The 17,193-nt window shown below is 34.2% G+C and overlaps 2 protein-coding genes across 2 annotated transcripts; both read left to right on the plus strand.

Moving 5' to 3' along the window:
* Window positions 1–14,050: 14,050 nt before the first annotated feature.
* On the plus strand, window positions 14,051–15,659 carry LOC311089505 (uncharacterized protein; the record flags this gene model as incomplete). The annotated part of the gene is made up of 6 exons (XM_084124227.1): window positions 14,051–14,171; window positions 14,264–14,335; window positions 14,420–14,700; window positions 15,243–15,377; window positions 15,456–15,539; window positions 15,618–15,659. The coding sequence occupies exons 3-6, from the start codon at window positions 14,566–14,568 to the stop codon at window positions 15,657–15,659; spliced, it is 396 nt and encodes a 131-aa protein (XP_083980353.1). The 5' UTR covers window positions 14,051–14,171; window positions 14,264–14,335; window positions 14,420–14,565.
* A 372-nt stretch (window positions 15,660–16,031) lies between these two features.
* On the plus strand, window positions 16,032–17,162 carry LOC311090122 (uncharacterized protein). Its single transcript, XM_084125266.1, has 4 exons — window positions 16,032–16,279; window positions 16,365–16,425; window positions 16,494–16,712; window positions 16,906–17,162. Exons 1-4 carry the CDS (start codon window positions 16,143–16,145, stop codon window positions 16,999–17,001), a joined length of 513 nt encoding a protein of 170 aa, XP_083981392.1. The 5' UTR covers window positions 16,032–16,142; the 3' UTR covers window positions 17,002–17,162.
* Window positions 17,163–17,193: the final 31 nt, after the last annotated feature.

Raw genomic sequence — 17,193 nt, forward strand, 5'->3', positions numbered from 1 at the left:
TTGTTATAAAATTACATTTTTGATTCCTCTTATTGATTTATTCGCGCTTATTTTCGTCTAAATCAGAATTTTCTTTGTCTGTGAGGACCTGACCTGGCGATCTGCCAAGACCTTGTGCAGTTACCTCAGTCTATGTTAATTCCATAGACAGTATGGTTCATTCATACACTTTTGTTTCAAATTGATTTCTTTTAGAAACACCAATGGCTTTTTATTTTGCACTGGTTTAGAGCTTATATCCCCTATTGTGATGTGACTTATTACAGATTATGCTACATATTGTGATCACTCTTGATTCAGTTGGAAAATATATATATATTTTTGTATTTACAGGTTTCTTGTCAGGATAAATCCTGAAAATTCGAAATGCACATCACAGTTCCAGGTGAGCAGAAAGAGTGGGAAGGTTGTTCGGAGGAAGACCATGGCCTTGAATCCACACGTTGCATCTTACATCAGGGACTGATATGATTGGCAAAATCATTAAGGTAAGAGTAATATTAGGGATGTGCAGTGGAGCCCATATCTGTAGAAATGATTTGTGTCTGAATCTGTATTTAGAAAAATCCAGAAAGGGTGGAAATGACTTAAACCATACATTTTTCAAATTGATAGTCTGTTTTAAAATGTAATTATGTTCCCTTCACAGTTTCCATTTAACAAATATGCCTTGTATAAGTCAAATAATTCGTATTTTTATATTATAATTGTAAAATCTCTTTAAATAAGTTTTAATTAAAACATGAAATGGTAAAAAATAGGGTTGAGTGATATGGTCAAAATCATCTTGATAAAATGTTTCATATCAGTTAGTATTGATTACAATCAATATCAAATATTTATTTAAGTTTTAAATGTTCTCAAACATAAATTAAATAATGAAGACAACAGGTAAAGTAAAAATATAATGAAATATAATAGGGGTGGGAATCTTTTTGATTCAACGATTCGATTCAAATCGATTCTTTGGGTCACGATTTGATTCAAAAGCGGTACTTTTGAAATTGGGAATTCTCTTTTGAATCAAATTTCAATTTGATATATGCATTGAATAGATTTAAAATCTATGATCAAATCTAAAATCAAATCTATGCATATATCTAAATGAAATTTGATTCAAAATCGAGAATCGAACAGAAGACAAATGATCAGCAGCTACTGTTAGTCCTTATCGAGTGGGAGTTATTTAGTTTAAATTATACACACCTTATATCTGCGTTAATTTAATCTAACCCGCTGCCACTCAGCGTTCACATTCACCTCTCACGGCGTGAGCTCACGCACGTCTTTTTCATCATTAAAATTAGTAAGCATTAAGTCGACAGACATATCTATGAAAGGAACTGACTATCGTAAGCATCGTAAGCCTAAATTGATCATAGAGACCATTGGTGGTAATTGTCTATAATCAATTTAAGGTTACAATACTTTGGGGAAACGCAGCCCTGATCAGTGGCCGATTGTTTGGAGTCAGAAATATAGAATACGGGCCATTGCCTTCTCAATATTTATTACTTCAGCTTCTGATACAGGACATGTTCATTCTCTTTTATAGGCGGGTATTTGTTCGTTACCACAGAAAACCGCTTGCGTATCCATGTTGAACGTGTTTCTTCAATGTAAAAACTGAAGTAGCCTACCTAAGCTATTTTCTGTGAATGTGTGAGACTTCCGGTTCATTAGCCGCTATATGGAAATAATGAGATGAATAACAAAATGCTGTAAATGATACAAATATTTGTGCTACAAACTAGTGTTTACAATTATGACAAATTCAATTCATCAAAATATCAAGAAGCATAACAAGCTTTTTTGTACTGCTAGAAATAACTGTAAGCGGATGACACCGGAAGCCAGACACTTTCATTTATAAATGGCTGTGCCCACTCTTCCGTGAAAAATAATGTGGATACCATAGGCAAAACAAATTCTCTTAAAAAGATGTTGATAATGTGAGTTAGTTTTTTTTATTATTATTAGTTGTATGTTTTGCCTCTGATTGATTTGTGCTTATCATTCCTTGCAGGATTATCAGAAGTGTTGTCGCTCTTCTACCACTTGACACCATCACAACCCTCCTCACCTGGCCTTCATCCTCACCTGTCTTGCTTTCTTTCTAAGTTTCTTTTTTACCTGTTCAGGATCATTTTTGCATGAATTGAAATACATGAATTCTTCACTGATCTTAATTATTAAATATATATTGTTCATTAGTCTTCTTTTAAAACAGATTTTTATTGTTGTATTATATTACATTATTATTACTAATGTATTGTTTAAAAATACACAATAAACCTTGTTGTGCAGTTAAATCTTCAATTGTTATTTTTTTCTATTTCCCATTAACAGTTAAAATAATATTCCTACAGATTTTCTACATATTCTACAGGTAACACAGTAGCACTATAAAAGTAAATAAAATAACATTTCATAACTGTATAATACTATACAGTATTATTAAAAATCAACAGTGTAATACTGTGCTTTAATGTGGTAAAAAATTACAGTAAAATAATGTATTTAATTTTGCAGTATGCTTAACAGTACTGTATTTAGTGTTACAGTAATTTTACTGTTGAATGAAATACAGCAACTACTGGATAATTGTTGCCAGTAAGTTACTGTTAATTTGACAATAATTTTTTTACAGTGTGTTTAGTTAATCGTTTTTTGTGCTGATGGCCAGTACTCTTCATATGGTTACTGACCACTTTTTAAAGCAATCAAAGTAATGTAAATCAAATGTAAAACAAAAGCTTAATGTGTTGGATAATTGAAACACGCTTTAACAGCAGCCATGTTTTTGTGTTTTGGATTCTGAATGTGTGTGTGTGCGTGTGTGTGTTTGGGGTCGGTACGATTTATTTTTACGTTTTTGAAAAAAAACTCATGCCCACCAGCACCAGGGCTTACGGTGGCCGAGGGAGCTCAAAGAGCTGCAACTTAAGAAATCACGTGCAAATAGAAAAAAACAACTGCAAATTAAGAAAACATCTTCATTAGTTTTACAACACACATGTGCTCCAAATACTCACAACTCAACCAAATACAGAAACACGCTGCAAAGGTTCACAACACAACCAAATAAAGAAACGCACTGCAAATAGAACAGATCACAATGGAAATGTTTTCAGGGGATCCCAATAAGTGACGAACCCGGGTGTGTACAGTCGATGTACGATCAAAGGCTGTCCGAATTCACTCACTCGTTTTCATTCACTCCTTCAAGTGAACTGTATTAGTGGACTAACGTAGGGATTAGTGAATGAGGGTTTAGGGGTGATTTCGGATTCAGACAAATCAGTAATTTCCTCATTATTTTCATCTGGGATGTTCCCATGACAAGGCCATCTTTTTTCTATTTTATTTGTATTTTTCAGCTCTTTGTTAACTCTAATACATTTTGTATATTGTATACAAAGTTGTATTTCATAAACATGTCAACTCTGTATGTTTTGCAAGAAAAAAAAAGTAAAAAATAGACATTGAGCAATAAGCATATCCCATCCGGGTTTGTCACTTATCGGGGTCCCCTGGAAACATTTCCATTGTGTTCTGTGCTTTTTGCAGTGTGTTTCTGTATTTGGATGTGTTGTGAGTATTTGGAGCACACGTGTGTTGTGAAACTGATGAGGATGTTTTCTTAATTTGCAGATGTTTTTTCTATTTGCGTTCTATGTGTTTTCTTCAGTTGCAGCACGTTGAGCTCTCTCGGCCACTGTAAGGGCTGCAATTATTTGATCAAAAATGCAGTAAAAACATTTTTTAAATATAATTACAATGACAATTGTCATTAAGTGTCATTCGCTCAATAATGTCATTTTTAATGCAAAGATGACATTGTTTGAGATGTCCAATACATCATAAACCAATACATCATAACCTGTCAGTGTCTTTGTCATGACAACTTGACATTACCAAGACAACATAACCTGTCATAAATATTTCATAAACATGACATAGCAGATTAATCATCAAACTTAAGAAACTACTTAGCTTCATGGGTTAACATTACTGACCACTTTTTTTCCAGTGGTACAAATTTAATTTGTCATTAAAATGTCATTACGTGTTAATACTGTCAAATTATTTTATAACTAATACTGGAATACTGGGGAAAAAAAAGTGGTCAGAAATATATTCATGACACAGTTATAATGGCCTCATGACAGCCAATGTCAAAACCAACCACATGACAGTTTAATGTACTGTTAACCCATAAAGCTAAGTAGTTTCTTAAGTTTGATAATTAATCTGCTATGTCATGTTTATGACACATTTATGACGGGTTATGATGTATTGGTTTATGTCAAGTTGTCATAACAAATACATCTCAAACAATGTCATATTTGCATAAAAAAATGTCAAAATTGAGCGAATGACACTTAATGACCACATGGAAAGTTATAAATCAGTTGCTGCATAGAGATAAGTCCCATTCAGAATTACCTTCAGTTTTTTATGAAGGTGATAATTCTTTTAATAACTCATTTGATATAGCTCACAAATTTAATAATTTTTTTGTTAACATTGGACATGAATTAGCCAGTAAAGTTCCTGCTTGTAATGGTAATCCACTATATTTTATTATAAGGAATTATCCTTCTATTTCTTTTTTTCAGCCTCCTGATGTTCAAGAAATAAGTGATATTATTGATGAAATGAAAACATCTTCAACCGGCCATGATAACATTTCTTCATTCCTTGTCAAACAGATCAAGCAGTTTATTTTGCAGCCACTGGTTTTCATTTTTTCACTTTCTCTGAAAACAGGAGTTGTACCAGAGGATTTAAAAGTTATTCCTCTGTTTAAAACAGATGACCCTTGTTGCTTCAATAATTATAGACCCATATCCATATTGCCTTGTTTTTCAAAAATATTAGAAAAAGTTATATATAAAAGGATCTTATTCCATCTTTATTCTAATTTAATTCTTTATAAACATCAGTATGGCTTCAGGAAAAGTCATTCCACATCTATGGCCTTGCTTCATTTGATTGACAAAGTTTCCTCTGCATTAGAAAATAATGAATTTACCTGTAGTATATTTGTCGACTTCTCAAAAGCTTTTGATACAGTCAACCATCATATTCTATTGGAAAAATTGCAAAAATATGGTTTTCATGATGTTACGCTTGAATGGTTAAAAAACTATATTTCAAACAGACAACAGTTTGTTTGTATTAATGGATGCTATTCCAACAAAGCCAGACTACTTTGTGGGGTCCCACAGGGGTCCATTCTTGGACCATTATTATTTCTTATTTATATTAATGATTTATCAAATGTGTCAAATATTCTTTTCCCAATAATGTTTGCAGATGACACAACTTTAGTTTATTCTCATTCAAATTTTAATTTTCTGATTAAAAATGTAAATACTGGTTTAACTGCATATGCTACATGGTTCATATTAAATAAGTTATCGCTGAATACAAAAAATCTAATTATATAATTTTTAGTGGAAAAAAATCATATTCTAAGGACCTCTCAAAAGTCAAAATGGAGACTGTGGAGATATCCCAAGTTTCAACAACAAGATTCCTCGGAATTTTTGTTGATGAGAACTTGAATTGGAAAACACAAATTGACTGGGTTAGTAAGAAAATAAATAAATCTATTGGTATAATTAGGAGGATTAGCAATCTTATTACTACAAATTGTCTTCTTACACTCTATTACAGTTTAATTTATCCATATCTTTCATATTGTAATATAGTTTGGGCAAGCACTTTTCCTTCTACACTTCATAGAATTTTGGTTCTTCAGAAACGTTTTGTCAGGATTGCAACCCGATCTGAGTCACATTCTTCATCTGTGCCTCTATTTCAGAATCTTCAGATACTTACTGTGTATGATATTAATATCACTCAAATATGTGTTTTTATTTATAAGGTATATTTTAATTATGAAAATATCCCAGAGCACTTTAAGACTTATTTTAAATTTAACTCACAGGTTCACTCTTATTCAACTCGTCAATCCTTAGATCTTCACCTTCCAAAGTTTCTTACGTGCAGAGGTCAATTTACTATCAGATTTAGGGGTACCAAATTATGGAACAGTTTTTCCCACTTAGCAATAAACTCCTCCTCATTAAAATGTTACAAAAGATATTTAAAAGCCCATTTAACTTATCATTTTTATTACTGTAATCGTCATTTAAATTTGCTGATGTTATGTGTATGTACACAGCAAAAATTGGAGTGTTAAAATTTGGGTGTTAAACATTTCAAGTGTAATTTTAACTCATTTAGAGTAAAATGGTGTTTGGAGTTGGAGTTATTTGGCAGAGTTGATCATCAGTGTTAAACCAACTCCTTAGAGATGTAATTACACTCCGCCCAGTGTCGCCGGCGCATGCGCATTTCACTTCTTCGTTCGTTGGAGAAAGCGTTGTCATCGTCAATGTCCTTGTGTAGGTTTGAACGGTAAGCCAAATTAAATCAAACTACTTAAACATTTATGATTGATGCTATGAATACAAACGCAACATGTGCAATTTTACTTATAGTACGCAGCTCTATACAGAACATGCCGACAACTTAATAATTTAATCAGGACATGAATTTTAGGCCTACAACGTGGGTCACGATTTAGCCTAACGTTAGCTAACGCTGCCATTTACTAAAAGGAGGGAACGAATTATTCATTCGTGGCCACGGTATCATCTCTCCCTCTCTGTATTTATATGTATATGTAAGAAAATTAACACGATATATCCATGGTCATGCATAATGTATGTAAATCGTGGTCATGTCGTAATACGCTCCCTCGTTTTGATTTAACTAACAAGGGATCAAATTATTTCAAGCCAAAATGTAATTAAGTGATTTGCGCGCATCCTCACATCGAGATTTTGATGTTTAAAAGATATGTCGTGCAGCCGTACAGTGTTCTCCCTTTACACTGATGTACATTGTCAAACGCATTGCAGTTATAAAAATGCTGGTCCAGGTCAAGTACAGCGAACAGCAGAAGTAACGTTATGTGAAGCTGGATTGTATTGAAGTTAGGGCTGCAACTAACGATTATTTTGATAATTGATTAATCGGTCGATTATTTTTACGATTAATCGGTTTATGTACTTATATTTTAGTTTTGCCCATTTTTTTCCCAAGTAAATTATTAACAAAGGGTCTTTATCATTCAACATAGACTTTTTAGAGATTTTAACCATTTTGCATTGTCATATCCTCATCAAAAACATACCTGGAGTTGTTTTATTATGTGTTAGTAATCCTTTGTCGAACTCTTCTCCAAAACACTGACCCATACGTACTCTAGCAAATTTCACAAGGAGATTTCAAATAATGTTTTTACCATGGCAGTTCTAAAGTAGTTTAACATCCCGAACAAAGCTCATTAAGGAATCTTGCAGAACATATTTTCACGAAGAATAAGAATAAAACAGAATACAGTTGCAGTAAATTGCATTTTATTATTTTGTTTCCTGTAAACACACAGCTTATACCTGGGAAACAGCTTTATAGTTTATGCTGTGAAATCAATCAGAAAGTTGAAAGTAGCTCAACTTTATGGTAATGAGCTATGACGCGGTTCAGCGGCAACAACAGATGCCCTTCGCGCTGGCTGATTCCGGAGAAACATACGATGAAAGTTTACATTCCTACCAAAACATTAGTTCCGAGAGAAAAATAATTAATTGGAGAGTTTAACCATCATAGAGTGAAAGTGTATCATTTGCATGTGTTTTTAAGTCCTGTCAGTTTAACAGGGCGCGCTTGACAGCAGAGAGAGCCCCGGCCGCGCGCGCGCACTCACCTGAGCGCTGTCTTGCTCTCTCTCTCCCTCGCGCATATTAACCACGATTTTTTCTGTTTACATTTCATGGTGTGACACTTCTCTTCTCCCATGATTTTGGACACACTTTGGATGACCGCTTTTTTCTTTTTCTTTCTCGAGCTTACTCAACTGCCGCCTGCGTCCGCCATCTCGCTGAATGCTGCAGAGAGACGCTGTGCCGGAAGCACGTGACATAAAACGAGGCCAGCTATTGGCTATTCGCTACTTCTCCTGCTGTACTGGCTGAGTAAAACCTCCGGTGGCTCATTCATAGACATCATATACCCCTTTTCCACCAAGGCAGTGCTGGTGCCGGTTCGGAGCCGGTGCCTACTCGCGAACCAGTTCTTTGTGTTTCGACAGCCAAAGAACCGGTTCTCGGCCAGGAAAATTGGTTCCAAAGCGGTGTGGCAAATAATATGGTTACTCGGTGAATTGGGTCCGGGCTGAGGACCCCATTAGTATGCCAGTAGTATGCCTGGTCTAAATCTGTTCTCGCGATAACTTGTAGCTAACGTGAGCTGTTTTAGTGTTATTATGTGGTAGCTTTATGAATGCTAAATCCCGCTGGTCTTCAGAGAGACGCTATATGCAAGGTATATTAAATTAAATTTTATATTGTACATGTAAATTGTGTATATTCTATAGCTAATATTTAAAATCTCAAGTTGCGTCAATAGCAGGAGAAAGACCGCGAAATTTAAAAATACTACTGTTAATGTGTCACGAAATGTAGTTTTAAGAGTTTTTCAGTCGATAATGTAGTTGTTTCAATCTCAAATATGTTGTTTGTTTATACAGATAGCGCCTATTTAAAATTTTGATCTGACGTTTTCGGAGATGTGAGATCCAGCGATCACCGGGCGCTCAGCGCTCATGTACCCCGCCGAGAACAGCCTTACCTCGGCTAGAGCTGCTGCTGCTCTCTAGTCTAGTGGAGTGGTTAAACATGAGATATAATTCGTCTTGTGGGACGATCTTTGATATCATTAATCTATAATTTGTTCCCTGGCAAATCGTTTTGGCTGAGGGCAAAGTTTTAGTTTCATAACTTTATATAACGTTAAATTATTTAGGCTATTTATCTTTAACGTTGTAGCCTGCTGACTTATGTTTGACTGAATCGTTTAATTACTTTATTTCTTGACTTGTATGGCTACTTATACTTTCATAATTGCTATTATTGATCAATAAAACTGAAATTTAACAAAAAGAGACAGGGTTGTGTAATTTTATTTTATATAGCCTATGTAAGAATATTTATATATATATATATATATATATATATATATATATATATATATATATATATATATATATATATATATATATATATATATATATATATATATAATGATATCACCAACATGGCATGTATTTTTTTCATGTATGGGATGGGAAGTATTTCAGAGTATCACTGACAAAGGCTCAGAAGAGACCATGACTTTCTAAAAGATCTTTTAAATACAGATTGTTTGTGTTTTTGTTTTACTTTTAGGACTGGAGAACATCTGGCAATGAGATGTCACAACTTTTTCTGTTTGTTAAATGCTTAGTTAGGGTTGGGATCTCTGCAAAGGAATACCTTCTCACAACATAGCGACACTTTATAGTTAACTTAATGAATTACTAACATAATGATAGCAGTAACACCAAAACGTACTTTGCAAGATTAATCGCTGTTGTATACAGATTAACCCTTTCATGCATAGTGGTCACTACAGTGGACAGCTATAAAAAAAAATCTTAAATTTGCACGGGTTTTGATGGCATAGTTGCACATCATCCTCTTCAGTGGACCCACCCTGGTGCATCATCCTATATAAATTTAAACCAAGTGGCAAGCCGTTGTGTTTCAATTTTTTTTCCCCTCCAAACCAAGATGGCAAATGGTCAGTCAGAAATGCCAAGTTGCTCTGGAATATCCACCCATTCCTTCTGTCCTAGGAGACTCTTGTAGGTAAAACAAATATTGCAGCATCAAGCAATATCTAATGAGTCCTATCACAGTTGGGTCATTATATGTAAACGTGCCATTTTGTGTCTCTTAGGGGGAAAAAAGCTCTGTAAATCTTAATAAACCATAAAACAAATAAAATATTTTATAATTTAGTTTCCATAATATAAGAATATAAGAATAAATTAATTTCTGTTTCTTTTGTTTTTAAAGGATTTTAATCCCATTTTTGTGCAAAGCATCTTGCAGAAATGTTGAAACTGGCATGTCCCTCATTATGATTTTTCTACTTCGGCTTGCATCATCTGCCTTTGATGGTAGAAGACAAGTGTTCACTTCTTTTCTTTGAGTTTATGTAATATCTGAAAGACAGAGACATGCTCATTGTGTCAGCCCTGTTACCAGAAAAGCATATGTTAAAAAGTTATTTGTACATATTTAAAAAGGGATCTCCATATCTCAGCTCAGGAGAGGTGTAGAGAGGCAGGACTTGCACTCCTCTCTACGCCTCATCGCCCTCTATCAGAATCCAAGGTTTCAAGAAGATCCGAGAAACTTTATTTTTCGACCCAAAAAAACTCTACCCCTGTGGGGTTTTTTGGGTCGAAACATAAAGTTTCTCGGATCTTCTTGAAACTCTGGATTCGGATTGAGGGTGATGAGGCATAGAGAGGAGTGCAACTCCTTGTTCTCTACACCTCTCCTGAGCTGAGATATGGAGATCCCACGAAGCATTTGTTACACTGTGCAAAATAGTGGTTTCGCGGACGATGGAATTTTGGGATGACACTTGGTGCTAAGGACATACCGAAAGCGCCGATCTGTAGAGCGAAGGCAAAAATATTCCCTAACCCTAACCCTAAAACTTACATTTTCAGCCTCTAACATTAATTGACGAGTTGGAGTTTTATAGATTGGGAGAGAAATCTGATTAATCATCTGTCCACTATAGTGGACCTCATGCATCAATGGCTACATTTCAGCTACAATTCATACTTATACTGTGACTATTGTTTTCGAAAATACTTAATCTGCAGTGAATTTTTTTTTTTACTGTAATTAAATGTATTTGGTATTATTAGAATGTAATGTGATTATAATGTATGTGACTTGTATTATGTAATGCATGTTACTTGTAATATATTACTTTACTTATAAATGAGTTATAAATGAGAAGAGTTGTAAATGAGAGACAACTTCTTAATGAGTTTAGGTCTTATATAAAAGCCCTTAAAGTAATGAAAAAGAAGAATGCAATAAATAGTGTTTGCATTAAAGAATATGATTTACAAAACAAAAACACAACCAAGCCCCTTTAACCTTTCCATCTTTTTTGTTTACAGTTTTTCTCGATTGCTTAATCACTATAACCAGGCTTTTGAACTAAAATTTCAAAACCATAACGCCATTTATCAAAAAGCACACCCATTTCACTAAATTATAAACACTATTCCCTGTTTTGACACGAGTCAGATTTGTTGAACTGTCACTGCAGAACTCTACACACAAATCCCTTCATTTCTCATTGCTTAGACCATGTTGTCATTTAGAAACTAGCACTTCAATATTGTTCACTCAAGTCAGCACAGCTTCAGCTCAGTTAGCACACAATTACCCAGGTGGAAACACTAGGAGTTTAACACACATCAATCAGATTGGGTGAGACGTTATGGATTTGTGTTTATAGTTTTGAGAATACGAGGCATAGTTTCAAGAAATGTGTTTAAGCAATCAAGAAAAACTGTAATACTATGATTATAATTTTTCTTGTTGTATCTGTATTTCTTTTATGCACCTGTTCTGTATATTCTAATGCAAAGATGATATTGCCATGCCGTTTGTACATTACAAAAAAAAAAACTATTAGAGATAACGTTTTTTTACCATCTACAATATTTTTGCACACATCGAAAGGGCAATATATATATGTTACACAGGTTTTTTAAAACAATTTAACACGACTCATCAATAAAATATTGTCATTTTTACAGACACTTGAAAATGACCAATGAGAATGCCTCATCACTTCTTTTTTTTAAATGCGGGACTATATATACGATTGTCATGTTTCACAGGTCCCTTTCGTCAGAAATTCTACCAAGTATCTCTGCGAAAATTTCGTCTTTGGACATCTGAGCATCTCTCTGGACAGTTTCATCTCTGTGACCAAACATCTCTGGACAATTTCATCTCTGCAACCAATACATTTACCTTACTTATTTCAAAAATACAATTTAATTATCAATTTAACTTCATATTAATTATTGTTTTTTTCCCCCTCATCATTCAACATCTCAGTAAGTATATCCATCACCCTGTGTATTTTAATAATGTTTAATTGTAGTTATATTTTAATATTAGCGCAATTATCGGCCTGTAATAATTTTTTTACCGTTATAGATACTTAAAACTAAGTTCATAATTCTTGCATGAGCATGCTTTTCTTTCGGAAAAACTATTTGCAATGTTATAGGCCTAATACAATTTGGACGAAAGTCTTTGTTTCCGAATGAAGAATTAAAAATTAAAGGCCTCAGCTCGTGTAACGTTAACGTTATAGGCACTTGCATAAATACATCAAAACCAGTTTGAGCACTTGAGCACAGTTGCATTGAATATATTAATATATATATATATATATATATATATATATATATATATATATATATATATATATATATATATATATATATATATATTAATAACTCGTGCTATCCAAGTTATTTTTTTTCTGTCATCCTTTAGCTAGCGTTACATTGATCATGCTATTAAAGCAAATGGTTTTAAAACATTCGAGCGCGAAAAGACACACACGTGTCCTGACAGACGCGCACCGGCAACGCAGGTCTTAAAGGGACAGCACCCAATATAGCTGTCTCACTCGAGGTCAATCAAATAACAATGGGAACAGAGAAAATTACTCACAGCTCCTAACTAAAGAACCTTTGTAGCTTTAAAAAGGATTCATTTATTTATAAATTATGAAGTGCAGCGTGTTTGATCGCTTTATTCAATTTCTTTGTATTTCCCATATTTATCAAGACATCAGTAGCTGTATTAGTATCAGTGATACTGGTCTTCATTTCTATGAAAAAATTTCATTGAACAAGTATTTAACATATAATGTCTTTATTTCGTTATTTTATGTTGTTTCTACGTTAATCTGGAGATTAAATGTGAAATATAGTAAAAACGTAAAGAAACTTGGGTAACACTGTATAATAAAGTTCAGTTGTAAGTCATTAATAAGTGGTTAGTTAATGATGAACTAATAATTTACAAAACATTCATAAATTATTAGCAAGTGATATACTAACATTTTATGTATGTTTTGTAAATTTCGTTACAAGTCATTTACAAGTGATTAGTAAATGATTAACTAATTATTTATGAAACATTCATAAATGATTAATAAGTGATATGTTCATTATTTATGTATGTTGTGTAGATTCAGTTATAAGTCATTTACAATTGATTGTTTAATGATTAACTAATCATTTACAAAACATGAATATGCGTTTCATAAATTTTCATTGTTACATTTTTTATATGTTTTGCTCACATCAGGTGAACAGTGGTTAAAAGACTCCATATGTTTCAGAGAAGACAGCTGTCTATACCCTCACCAGTCAGCACTTACACTGCAGCACACACTACACTACACACTACACACTACAGAAGATAACTGTCTATATCCTCACCAGTCAGCACTTACACTGCAGTACACACTACACTACACACTACACACTACAGAAGACAGCTGTCTATACCCTCACCAGTCAGCACTTACACTGCATTACACACTACACTACACACTACAGAAGACAGCTGTCTATACCCTCACCAGTCAGCACTTACACTGCAGTACACACTACACTACACTACACACTACAGAAGACAGCTGTCTATACCCTCACCAGTCAGCACTAACACTGCAGTACACACTACACTACACACTACAAAAGACAGCTGTGTTACACTTACCTGTTACAAATGATCTGTATGTGTATTCAAGGCATTTACAACACTTTCTGCACCCTCTAATTGCTACATACAAAAAAAATAACATTATTTATTGATCACGTATGAAACACATATTCATGTTTTGTAAATGATTAGTTAATCATTTACTAATCACTTATAAATGACTTACAACTGAACGTTATTATAAAGTGTTACTGAAACTTGAGTGTTTATGATTGCGATCAATCGCAATTAATCAGAACAAAAGTGTAATTAATCTAGTTAATTTTTTAGATCGATTGACTGCACAATTAATACGTTTTGTCAAAGACATTACCGAAAAAGGGGTTGCTACACTTACAGACAAATCGGGCAACATTCTCCGCCAGAAAACCAATGTGTCCCAACTCAAACCATTCCTGCGGCGTGACATTAACCTGAATGGTGAGAAAGGCAGTACATTACAGTAGATGGTCCACTTTTTGAAGTAAATGTTTATGGCAAATTTAAAATATTACATATACAACCTTTTTCAGTGAATATTCATGATGACCATGATTCTTACTGCCTAAAGACAGACATGGCAGGAGGTGATGCATCACGCACAGGTATGCTTTATTTGATTTGCTTTTAAAAAAGTTGAATAAGTAACTTTGACAAAAGATTTGTGACTGATCCAAACGTGTTTACAGAAATTGAAAAAAAAAATCAGTTTTCAGTGGATCGCTTTCACATCTTGGAGCTAGAAGAGGTAAGATGTCAAATAAATGGAAGTCTGTTATATAATATATAATATTATATATGTAAGACAATTACAAAGCATTTTTTTTTCTAGGAAATGTATATGAGAATTTTGAGTGAGGAAACCAACAGAAAGCGTCCACTCATTCAGCTTCTGAGATGCCAGGCCACAGTTGAAGATTTCGAGACACTGTGTCCACAGAAGAAAAGTTTCCCATGGCTGAATGACGACGTTAGAATTTTAATTTGATAACATTTTTTGAAACATATTTGTAATAGCTCTAATTAGTCCCGGTTTCCAGAAAACGGTTAAACAAAAAGCTGCAAAAAGGGCCAAATTTTATCCCCAAATTTCACTGTCTGCCCCAATGGAATAAATGCTTTGTGGAATCTCCATATCTCAGCTCTGGAAGGCTCTAGAGCCTCCAATCATGCACTCCTGTCTGCGCCTCAGCACCCTCTATCCGAATCCAGAGTTTCAAGAAGATCAGATAAACTTTATTTTTCGACCAAAAAAAACGACAGGGGTAGAGGCCTTATAGTTTTTTTGGGTCGAAAAATAAAGTTTATCGGATATTCTCGAAACCGTGGATTCTGTTAGAGGGTGCTGAGACATAGACTTGAATGCATGATTGGAGAAATTTTGGGACTCAAGCGAGCCCTCCATATGCGTCCAATGGCAGCTTATTTGTATGGTCATTTGTACACGAACCTCCTATATGTACTACTTATATTATTCAACAACATTTTATTGAAATCTACTATTTCTTTTAGATTCTTGACACAAGGATTGCACAGCTCTGTAAAGCACATGGTGGAACTGCTTTACAGGTGCACACGTTCGTTCTCTGGTGGCGATCCTTCACTATCAAGAAACATGTGGATGACAGTCACATTTCTTGTCTGAGGGTAAATGAAAATCTATTAATTAAATTTCAGTGGCAGGGGACACATTTACTTACTTATTTACTTAAAAATATTTTAAAGGACCTTGATGAGAATGACACAGTCCTTATTCCAAGAATTGTTGGTGGACAGAGCCCCGAAAAGGGAAACCACTTCATTTTGTGGGTATGTGTGGATAAAAAAATACATTTTTACTCAACAGTTGTTACTCTGGTTAAAGCGGTTTCTGTTTATGTTGTAAAGGTCTTGGATGGTTTGCTGAATCGTATTCGAGTTTACGAATAATCGTAGCAACTACAAGTCCCCCCCCACTGGCAACTACAAGTCAATTTCTGCGATGGACCTGGCTATACTATGGTATTATGTGCCATATAAATGTTAAAATTGTGATCTTTATTTACTAATGTACATGTATTACACTCATGAGGACAACTCGAATCGTATTGTAGTTGCCCCCACTGGCAACTACAAGTCAATTTCTGCGATGGACCTGGCTATACTATGGTATTATGTGCCATATAAATGTTAAAATTGTGATCTTTATTTACTAATGTACATGTATTAATTTCTTTTTTCTTTTGTACAAAAGCAACGCCTTCCGAAATACTTGGGACTTGGGAAAATGGACTGTTGAGTACCCAGAACAGTGGAGGCTGGCTGACTCTAACAACTGTGGGGTTTTGGTTTGTACAGTAAGTTAAAAAATGCTTTTATTTATTTATTTTATTTTTATCTACATTAGTTTAACAACTGTTTTTATTACATTAGATGGCAGAAATGGAAGTGAGGGACAAATGGGCCTCTATGAAAAACGAGGTGATACAGGGAGAAGATCTTTGGCATCTGAGAAGATATCACGCATCATCACTGGCAGCATATGCTGTTCAGCATATGACATATAAAAGGTATGTGTAAAATGAGTGTCCTCATTCATATAAATCAACTTAAAAGTTTAATAAATCAAGTAAATCGATGATTTTTAAAAATTAGGACAGTCGAGGAGGTGGAAAAAAAAGGAATTTGTTCTCTTGTCAGTGATGCTGAAATTCAGGTACATATAAGACTTTACAAAATTTAAAATGGCTAGATATTGTTTGCTATACGCAATATTTTTTTCAGGAGTTGTTTCAAGGAATTGTGAAAGGCTCGGTGAAACCCACGTGGAACAAATGGTGGCAAATGAAGACTGGGAAAATGGCAAAACCTAAGAGCTTTCATCCAGCCTTGTCAGCACATGCCGAGGAACTTTTAGGACACATTGACAACATTGTGTTTGAGCAAAAGAAGGACAAAAAAATTGAACATTTTGACCTTTTAATGTGTGAATTGATTCCTGAGGTAAGCATTTTATGGGATCGTGTTGGTACAAATAAGTACTCGAATTTTTTATATCACCAAAAAAACACATTTTCTCACTCTGGTATCATTTGATAATATGTTGGGAGAAACTGATGGCTGATTTTTATGTTTTGGTTAACTAACTCATTAAACTAACATTAAGTAATTACTTTTTTTATCTTTTGTTGTACAGATCAGCCTTATAATACTGAGACGAACGGAAGGTTTCAGTCACTTTTGGGCTGATATATCTTATCTTGTGGAGTGTGTCATTAAAATGGCCTTTTAATGTCACAACATCCCAGGTTCAACGAGCTAACTACGTCTGAAGCTGCGTTGCACCTTTGAGTTTGCATATCAAAGCAAAAACAGTGAGTGATGTTCCATAGCACTAAGGACTGCAAGTGTACAGTTGCATGTGACATGTTGTTTGTGTGTTTTTACAGAGTTCCTCAAGTCAGCCCATCCATGACACTCAGGT

The sequence above is a fragment of the Abramis brama genome (genome assembly GCF_963993115.1).
Source record: "Abramis brama genome assembly, chromosome: 9".
NCBI classification, from domain to species: Eukaryota; Metazoa; Chordata; class Actinopteri; order Cypriniformes; family Leuciscidae; genus Abramis; species Abramis brama.